The sequence below is a fragment of the Symsagittifera roscoffensis genome, chromosome 3 (assembly GCF_963678635.1).
Source record: "Symsagittifera roscoffensis chromosome 3, txSymRosc1.1, whole genome shotgun sequence".
In the NCBI taxonomy this organism is placed as follows: domain Eukaryota; kingdom Metazoa; phylum Xenacoelomorpha; order Acoela; family Convolutidae; genus Symsagittifera; species Symsagittifera roscoffensis.
Window position 1 is genome coordinate 82,107,845 of NC_087064.1, and position 10,359 is coordinate 82,118,203.

Consider the following 10,359-nt stretch of genomic DNA (forward strand, 5'->3'; position numbering starts at 1 on the left):
AGTTAAATTAGTTTTTGGAGTTTTTAGCGCCCTTTAGGAACCAAAAACTTTAGGAACCAAAAAAAAGTTCAATAAATTTTCTGCAAAAGAATTTGAAAAAAAATTCTTGAAATTAAAAAAAAAAAATTTTGATTTCTTTGTTCTTAGTCATTTTTCAACAAAGTTTTTTGTCTGTTTTGCCTATAATACTATGACTGTCGAAAATGCCTATTTTATAGTTTGTGTCAGATCCTCGCAGAAAATACACTAATTTGAAAAAAAAAAATTTTGTTGTTGTTTTTTAAAGGCTATAGTTGGAACATTCTGTGCTGCTTGCACAGTAATCAGCTATCCTTATTTTTTTATGCAATGAACTTAAAAACTTTGATATCTGCGCTCTGTAATTTTTTGCAAAATTGCGATGAAAGTTTATTAATAGTATTACTTGTGGCAAAATTACATCTTTTTGTTAGAAAGCTGAAACTATGTTATAACAGATTTTTGGTCTATCTACAAAAGATTTTTTAGCGATTTGTCTTTGAAGCGGATAAGTTAATTTATCCTGATAGCATTGATTCTTCCGGTATCTGGATTCCTCTGGAATGCTTCTGGTGTCACTTCTACCAGTCCAGACTGGAACTGATCGAATCGTTTCAAATCAGCTGCCACAGTCTCAGTTCCCAGAAACTCGTGTTCAATCACTTCACCTTGCAGACCATGAGCAAGAGTTGCGCACTCAGTGTCACCGAGTATAATAGTGCCTCTGTTTTTGAGCAGGAAACTGTACACGCCTTCTGTGTAGACTGTGATGGCCTTCGCTGAGCTCGATTCAGCTGGAAATGTCCATTGATCGGCCTCGTTTTTTACAGGGTGCCAAGCAGTGGCGACGAGGTTCTCATTAATTTGATACAGAAGTTGAGGTTCGTCCTCGTCGTAACAAGTCTTCAACACGCATTCTACCTCATCAATTAGACCGGCGCCTGTGAATACTTTGTCACCTTTCTTTATCTGGTCAGCCCTTCGGAATTTTTGACCAGCCATATGGACCAAGCTGGAGCCCAGAAAGCAAGCCCCATTAAAGTCCGGTCCATCCCTATTCGTGTCGCTAAACTTAAAAGGTGAAGAATACGTGTAGTTGGATCCTTCGTAGCCGGTTGTAGCAGAAGGTTTGGGAGCTGGAAGCGTGTTTTCAGGCATGCTCTCCGTGCTGCGAGGAGGCGAATGCACCATTCCTTCCACTCCAAGGAGCTTCTCAATTGTCTCTCGTAATGCCCTGTTCGGTCGAAGATCGTTGACAGTCAGTTCCTTCCCGGTGGTAGGCGAGGTTGAGTTTCCGGCGTTAAGCCATTCGCAGATCGCCTGGCGTTCGTAGCTGACGCCGTAGTTGTCAATCACCGGGTCGTTCATAACAGCGAGAGTTATGGGGCACAGAAAGCTCTGAGGGATGTCTTCGGGTTGGCTAGTATCCATTTCGGTTTCGGTAGTTTTTGGATCTCGTTTCACGTGATAGCTTGAATTTTTGGCTAAAGCACAGTTTTCAAACACTGCGATTCAAAGTATGCAACAAAATGATGAATGGTCAATGTTTAAGTAAGCAATAAATAATTATTACTCGGTTGTTAAATTTCAGTTGCAACTTAGACTGTTGAGTTTTTTGATTGGATTCGAATGCAGTTTTAAGCTCTAAACTCGTATTACTGTGATGTTATGTTCTAGCTCTGACGTACATGAAGATGCTGCTACGTAATCGTAAAGGCCTGTGTTACTGCAAATTGATTGGTTACATATCAGTATTTAGACAACCGCGTATTCAGACTGGTCACTATTTAGACAAATACTGTTTCAACCAATCAGGATCGAGACAAAGAAGAAATTAATAAATAGTTATTATTTATTTTGGATTATTTATGTCTTTTCTCGATTCTGATTGGTTCATACAGTCTTTGTCTGAATACGGGCTGCACTCCAGCTCTGACGTACATAAAGATGTTGCTACGTAACCGTAAAGGCCTGTGTTATTGCAAAATGTTCGGTCTAATAGCTTCATATGAAAGTAAATGTGAATTTTTGTGATATATATAGTAGCTATTTGAATAGAAGCGAATTCGGTGTGCTGCATTTTGGTTGGTTGGCGTAATATTGACGTCATATCCTGTTATATGTGCAGCTTCTCATTGACGTTATAGCCAAATGGTAAGGTAATGGTCACCAAAAGACGAGAAGGTGGAGCCGAATGACGTAGATCTTAAAACTATTTTAAGGTAGAAAATGTTGTACTACTTATGGTAAGTCTAGAAGTGCGTAAAGGTATTATTGCGTTTTCTTTTTACACTTGCGAGCTGACAAAGCGTAGTATATTAGGAAGAACCTTTTTTTTCAAACCTAACTCGCAATTAAAAGTGTTCACTTATTTGGCATCACTTTTGCTATAATCCCAATCTGTAGCATTGGAGTATCAACCGTACAATTTTTGCCAAATCAAATGAGGGGGTATGGATTTTTTCTTGATCTAACTTCGACAATATCCTAGATTATTTCAAAATTAAGCGTTTTACTAATTGAAACATTAATCTAGGCAATTATTAGCAATACAAATACAACCCAGCATACAAATTCTCGAAATCAGTTTTATTTGCGCGATATCATTAAATGCATATTTTATACGGAATCAGTTTTCAGATTTAATACATGCTTGGGGAGGGCATTCTACGGTAGGTCACTTAGCGTCCGTGGCTGCTGCTGAGTGCGTGAGACTCATAAGCACTAGGTCTCAGATTGAATCTGAGATTGCACTTAATAGCTGCTTCTTGTCGTATTCTCGCTAGTGGTTGCGAAGCGAAGCTTCGCCTCTTGGTCAACAATTGCTACGTTGGTAATTAAGTTTGAAGACAGTGAGCTGAGAATCCTTAAAAATATAACCTTTTTTTCAATTTAAAAACTTATTCAAAAGGCAAGTGTATGTTAACTTCGCCTCTACATGTATAATTAGTTTGGTATTAGGGTCATGAGTAATGAAATTTTGAATTATCATCATGAAAATCGACCGAAACATTTAAGTAAATTTAAAGTTTCCCCATGAAAGCTTACCATAGTTTGTCACGGTGTATTTTTCATTAACTAATGATATGAATTAGTTTGAAACCTTCCTTACTTTTTTCTTTAAGTCAAAAGTCATCTGAGGATATATTGTGTTCAGTGATTTTCTTTAGTGTTAGTGATTTTCCGCAAACTTTTTTCCTTGTATTGATCATTATATCTTTCAACAAATAATGGCTTTTCAAGTTTTTTGCTAATTCTGCAATCACTAATTTTGCTTGTTTTGTAAACAGTTTTCATTGTTATTGCATTTGCAAGTGTTGTCCATTGCTGTTTAAGGTGGGACTTAAAACTTTTTTTTTATAAAATCTTTTTTTTTTGCTCAACTTGTCTGCTCAAAGATAGTCTGATTTGTTTCTTTTCGTAAGTTTTGTTCCGTTTTTGCTGATTTGAAATTCAAGTGTCTGGCATATTTGCTGGAATTAACAATATCGAGACATTAAACTTATACGACGTTTTTTAAAGTTGTTCATTCTTTTCGACTTATGTTTTTTTTCAATGTTTGTGTTGCATTGCAAGTGGTGCGACGTTCCGCTGCGCGTGTGTGTATACTCTACGTTGAATCGGTATTACCCGATTACGCAATTTGAGCTCAGTATTGAATCATCTGGTAAATGATTCGGTTTCATTGGAGCAGTAAAATGACATTTCTGTTTGATCCATCTGTCGTGAAAGATAGCAGTTATTGGATTTTGAATTTCTAATTTCAAGTGTTCATAGCGCAATCCAATTGTTTTTGAAGTGATAAGCTCAAACTTGTACAATTTCATTTTAAACGAATGGCTGGATAGTGTAAGTGACTTATCACGAGCGCATTCATGAGTTAGCTCAAAATTGTACCAGTTCCGTTCAAACGAATGGCTGGATAGTGTAGGTGACTTATCACGAACACATTCGTGACTAATAATCTTGTTTGATTTGGAGTAGTTGTATTGACCTATCGATTTTTTTTCAATTTCCAACGTCTGTATTACTTAGCTCATCTAATCTTCTCCTTAGAATATCAAAAACTGCTCTTAAACAACTCCAATGTGCCTAATATTTGTTTTTTTTTCATGAAAATTTCATTTAGAAAAAATTTTTCGTTTCTGTTGAAGATTTTCAACTGAGCATAACTTTTCAGGCTTTTTTGTATCCAATTTACGAAAAAGGGATTCAAAACTTTCGGAATTTTTGCAGCATACTTCCAGTAGTGCAAGATTCTCATCTTGTTGTTTAGAAAATACCATTGTGTCTTTGCCATGTTGTACAGTCTTACAGGAATCGTTTCTCAATCAATTTTTTATAACGACCAATTGTTTATTAAGATCAATTTTATATAAATTGAAAAAAATGGTGTCACAATACACTACCCTGCATAACCCCTTGATTAAGTGAGAATCTCTGTAATACAAAACCATGCACAATTTTTTTTGCTGGCCGTTGCTTATGAAAAAATTTGTGTATGTGTCTTAGTTTCGAAAAATTTAACATCTTGTAAGAAATTTTTTTTGTAAGAATCCATGATCAATAGTCGAATGCGTTGGAGAGATTTTGCAATGAGTTTGTTTTATGTTGCAAATTGCTTTTCTAAGGAAGTCTGTTCAATATAAGATAGTAGCGATTGTTGAATAAGAAGTTAGACTTACGAATTGAGTTTTGTGTGGGAGGTCATTGCATGATGGACCGGGAAAAAACGCAGTTAACGTTGAAAGATTTTTTTCGGAGTAATTAGTTTCATCATTACGCGTGCGATAAGCAAGCGTTTTCAAACTGGATTATACTTTTTTTCTGGTTAACAAATAGTGTAACAAAATTAGTTAAATCACTTGCTGACATCTTTTCTCTTCTCTTAACATCTGGCTTCGAGGTAAAACAATTGCCTTTGTACCTTTAAGCCTGGGGTTCGAGTCGTGGCCGGACTTGGTGTTTTTCAGTATCAAGGAAATTGGCAAAAAATATCAGAAAAATGAGTTGTTGGGTTTTCTTTTGTTCGCTCAAGTTTTGTCGGCCAAATTGCCACAGCGGATTTTGCTTGTGCTGTAGACAGTTTTCATTGTAGTTGCTAGTGAAAGTGTTGTTCATTCTGTTTTCAGGGAGAGACTTGAAAGATTAAAAAATAGATTCAAAAAAATCATAAAATCCGTCTTTTTTTTTCGGTTCAGTTGGTGTCTGGTCAAAGATTGTCGGCTTAATTGTCACATCACTAATTTTGCTTGTTTTGTAAACAGTTTTCATTGCTATTGCATTTGCAAGTGTTGTCCATTGCTGTTTAAGGTGGGACTTAAAACTTTTTTTTTATAAAATCTTTTTTTTTTTGCTCAACTTGTCTGCTCAAAGATAGTCTGATTTGTTTCTTTTCGTAAGTTTTGTTCCGTTTTTGCTGATTTGAAATTCAAGTGTCTGGCATATTTGCTGGAATTAACAATATCGAGACATTAAACTTATACGACGTTTTTTAAAGTTGTTCATTCTTTTCGACTTATGTTTTTTTTCAATGTTTGTGTTGCATTGCAAGTGGTGCGACGTTCCGCTGCGCGTGTGTGTATACTCTACGTTGAATCGGTATTACCCGATTACGCAATCTGAGCTCAGTATTGAATCATCTGGTAAATGATTCGGTTTCATTGGAGCAGTAAAATGACATTTCTGTTTGATCGATCTGTCGTGAAAGATTATGTGCGACAAAAATGGTATTCGTGCCAGCTGACCTTATCATTTTCTTGAAAATTTAAGCAAAACTATTTGTAGTAGTCTTTAGTTTATGTGCATATTAGATAGGAAACATATGAGAAAATCGTTATTTCAGGTATTATTTAAGAGAAATGAACATAGTGACTACTCTTATATAGGTCTTGCTGATTTTGTTTTGTTTTTCAGGAAAAGACTTAAAATATTGATGCACTCAGGTATAATGCACTTTTTGAGATCAATTGAAATGCATCTGCTGAAAAAGACGTAAATATCACTCTCCAAATACGAACGTGCAAATGACGCAAAAAACGTGAACGATTTCTAGTTTTGAAAGTGGAATTTATTTTTGAGATTTCCCACCGGAATAAAAACTTTACCTGTTGATCCAGTTTTCTCAACTTTGGTTCATGTTATCAAAAAAGCGCCAATAATAAATTGTTCTGGAAATTCGAAGAGCTTAAGGGGTATCTATTTTTTTTGAAATTCGAAAGTTGAGGTTTTTTTCAGGTAAGTCAGTGTTTTTTATGTTTACTTGCGTTCATTACTCGTTTCCAATCTTCGATTAGCTATGTTCAATTTTATCAACTTTTTGAATTAGATTTTTGTCCCAATTCTCGCCGAATGATTCTCAGTTTTTTTCAAAGGTAAACTAAAAAATTTTGTACACGTTTTCAGTATTAGACCAGTTAAAATTATATTTTAACCGGAAACTTCGTGAGTAATTTTTCTATGTTAAGGAGCCAAATATATTCAATAGGTGACTTGAAATCCAATTCAGGTGGAATGACTCTTACTATGTCAATTGTAATGTCTTGATTGCATGATTCTGCTCTGGTTTTTTCAGACCCTCTTTCTGGACGAATTCATTTATGATGATTCGATAGCAGGGGGGGATCTAGGATTTTCTCGAGTGGGGCGGATTTTTAAAAATTTTGGACAATTTTGTCGACCTTTTTTTCTTAGATCGACCAAATTGATTTTTGGAGCTCTCTTAAAGCACTGTTTTGTCCCTATTTTGGCCAAATTGTCTGCGCCGCAGGCAAAATTTTGAAAAAAAAACAGGCCAAAAAAAGGCGTTTTAAGGCACTTTTTGGAAAATGTTGACCAAAAATCGCGTTTTTTGGCCCGCGCCCACCTATCAAAATTAGTATAGAAAAATTTTAGGGTCAGTCAGCCACAATTGGATATCTCAAAATAGTTCAAAGGGGGACCCTTTGGGTCGGTAGGGGGTCGAATCCCTGAGGGAGGGGGCGTCCCCCTTAAATCCGCCCCTGTATAATAGTGAGTTGTCTCGTTGATTAGGTTAGTGGACTCAACAGTGATCAATCCCTCCTCGTCGTCTCAAGCGGAGTATCTTCTGGTGCTGCCTTTTTTCAAGGTAACTGTTCTTCTTTGAGAGATACAATCAACTCAAAAGTCCCTCACATGTTTTCTGAAATATAAAAAACGAGCGATCTGCCCTCGAACGTTTGAACGATAGTTCGTTCCCACGTTTCTGAATCAATGTAGAAAGCATATACGGTTGTCGACGGTTTTCGAAAGTGTCCGAGGTTCTGACTTGATAGTAAGGACCACTATTTTTAGTTGGAATCGAAATGAAAATGAACATCTCTCGTAATCGGTTATTTGGATTGTTTATTTTACTGAAGGCAAATATTATCCTGCAGTTATGTCAACCGAAAGAGGGATTTTGTTAACTCCCCCTCCCTCCTTGTAGTTCCTTGTAACGAATCCCCACTAGAGAATTAAACACTTGAGCAAATGCGAATTTTGGACCTTGAGACAAATCCCCCTTTTGAAAAGTTTTCTAATGTGCATCTGTATCACTTGATCTGTTTTGAGCTGGTGAGTTTGATTATTTAGAATGGATCTGAAGAAGATGCCTTGAAGGCGAACCAGATACATGGCACCAGACTCTCACTCCTGAAGGTCCTCAAACTATTTGCAGGTAATCTTAATGTGCTCATTTTGGTACAATCATTGAAAGTTCAGCACATTTAGAGACGATTTTTGTCCGTCCTTGTTCTATCATTCGTGTAAAATTTTAGAGAAAAAAATATTTTGATTATGTATTTGATCTCGCTCATCTGCATTTTTCGTTGCGTAAAATATACTTTTTTTCACAAAAATGTTATCCACTTGGTCAAATCGACATCCATTTATAAAATGCTTATATACAATTACAATTTAACATAAAACCGAATAAATCAATACTAATATATTGCAATCGGGTACTAGGCTTTTTTTTCATAAATAACTTTGTTCACAGGACTGTTCTCCTGGACTCATTCATCTCCTGGTCCTCTGTTTGAAACTACATACGTATTTTGAGCATTTTAGCTATTTAGAAATCCTTCCCAATCAAAACTGTCTCTTTATGTTTCTTGTAGTTTTACCAACTCGATTTGTTAAAATTTAGTTTTTTTTGTCCTTTTTTGCGGCTTAATAGGTTTTGGCCCATTTTATATTGGCTTGCTGGCCTCATATTGCGCCGTTTGATGAGCTCAAAATGTTTTTTTGTCTGCTTGTGTGTGTTTTGAGGGCAATGGAAACTTTCAATATTTTCAAGTTTTGTTTAAATTTTTTTCTACTTGATGGGTTTTGCTCAGGTATTTTTGGCTTTATTACCACGCTGTAAGTTTTCTTCTGATGCCAATTTTGCTTTATTTTGTCTATGCGTCTTTTTTGCCAAGTTTGGCTTACTTATTTACCAAAAACTTGATTTCATACAGTTTTCGAATATTGTTTATGAGAGCGATAATACTCTGGCCGAAACTTTTCGAATGCACAGATTTTTTTCGCTTATTTGTCTTTAAAATTTTATTTCGTTTAATTTATTTTGTGCGATTGCTTTTTACACACATATTCATAATACATCGCCATTCCATTTTACTGTATCTTAAAATTTTTCGCCACACTTAACATTTCAGTTGGGCTAAATTGGGTGCTGCATAGTTCAGTTGATAAATTTTCAGACTTGAGATATAGATTTTGTGGATGATTTGTTGTTTTACGGAGCTAGAACATTTTTATTCCCCAGTTAAGTTGTCTGTTATTATGAAACTAGAGTGTTAGTAGTGGAAATGCGGTTTCTGGAGTGTTAGTAGCGAAAATGTTTTCGTTTATATAGATAATGTGTCAGTAACTCTTTTCTTCTCCAAATCATTGATTTCTGATTTTAAGAATAATGAACGTAGTGAAGACTCTTTTATAGGTCTTGGTGATTTTTTTGTTTTTTTTTCATGGAAAAGTCCTAAAATGCTCTAATAACTACAGATGTACATTCAGACATGAATGCAATTAGGTATATATGCATTTTTTGATTTCAATTGAAATTTATCTGCTGAAAGTGACGAAAATATCACTATCCAAACACAAACGTTGAAATGGAGCGAAAAAACGTGAACGATTTCTAGTTTCGAAAGTCGAAGTTAACTTTTAGATTTCCAGCCGAATAAAAACTTTGCCTGTTGATCCGATTTTCTCAAGTTGGGTTGATGTTATCAAAAAGCGCCAATCAAAATCGTTCTAGAAAATTCAGGAGCTTGAAGGGCATCTAGTTTGGTCCTTAAAACTCGAAAGTTGAGATTTTTTTACCAAAGTCAATGTTTTTTTAATGATTACTTGCGTTCATTACTCTTTTCCCATTTTCGATGGGCTATATTATCAATATTTAAAACAACCTTGTTTTCTTCAAGTATTAATGTGCTTTCTCTAGTATTTTCAGCATCGGTTTTCCTAATTTCAACATTGAATTTCCTAGAGATAAAATTTTTCGCTCATCAGCAAATTGTGCTAAATTCTTGCTTCTGTTGTTTTTTTTTGCATAATCATTTACATAGAGAATGAAAAGCAGCGGCAACTAAGCCGACAGAACATAATCACGCAAACGTCATGTTGAAAATTTTGTTGAAACGGAATAACCTGTCTTTAAAATAAAACAGACTTGCGTGGATACAAACCCATGACCTTTGCCACCTCAGACGTAGTCATTACCTCTGTTCCAAGTTTGATGGAAAAGACAAAAAATTTTCATTATTTTCAATATCAAGAGTACTGATGTAATTTTTAAAGAGTTTTGTCAGTAGTAGCAGTAGACCTGTGTTTTACTTTTAAGTTTTCAAGGTTTTAGCATGACATAATTTGGGCCGAATAAATTTTTTTAAGCGAATCGAAAAAGGAAAAAAAGAAAAAAAAGCATCTGAGCAGAATCCCTTCATGCCGATTTTTTTTGTTAAATTCAAACGGACTAAAAGTGCACGTGAATTAAGTATAGTTATTCAAAGGATTTTGTTAAACAAGTTGTTAACCCAAAAAAAAAATTCAGACGATAGAATATCCCAATCAGGAATCTAGGATTTTTTCGAGGGGCGAATTTTCAAAAAAAGTTTAAAATTTTGTCGACCTTTTTAGTTAAACCTTATTGAATTTCAGAACACTCTCAAATCACCAAAAAAAGCAGACGAGATTGAAGAAAAAACAGGCCAAAAGGAGCGTTTTTAGGCACTTTTAGGTCAAGTTTGACCAAAAAATCGGCGCGCGCTTCCCAGTGAAAAGTAGTATACATTAGCGTCAAAGGCGCCTTTCAAAAAACTTTAGGGTCCGCTAGCC

The 10,359-nt window shown here is 35.3% G+C and overlaps 1 protein-coding gene across 5 annotated transcripts; it reads right to left on the reverse strand.

Annotated features, from left to right (window-relative positions):
* Window positions 1-395: 395 nt before the first annotated feature.
* Window positions 396-2,063, reverse strand: LOC134842535 (uncharacterized). Of its 5 annotated transcripts, none has more exons than XM_063858920.1 (2): window positions 1,960-2,063; window positions 396-1,744 (listed from the first exon to the last, which is right to left on the reverse strand). In XM_063858920.1, the coding sequence occupies exon 2, from the start codon at window positions 1,447-1,449 to the stop codon at window positions 532-534; it is 918 nt and encodes a 305-aa protein (XP_063714990.1). In that variant the 5' UTR covers window positions 1,450-1,744; window positions 1,960-2,063; the 3' UTR covers window positions 396-531. The 5 variants fall into 5 exon arrangements, with proteins under 5 accessions (XP_063714990.1, XP_063714986.1, XP_063714988.1 ...); XM_063858916.1 differs by having other exon boundaries at window positions 396-1,801; window positions 1,918-2,055; XM_063858918.1 differs by having other exon boundaries at window positions 396-1,816; window positions 1,918-2,055.
* Between the last annotated feature and the right edge of the window lie 8,296 nt (window positions 2,064-10,359).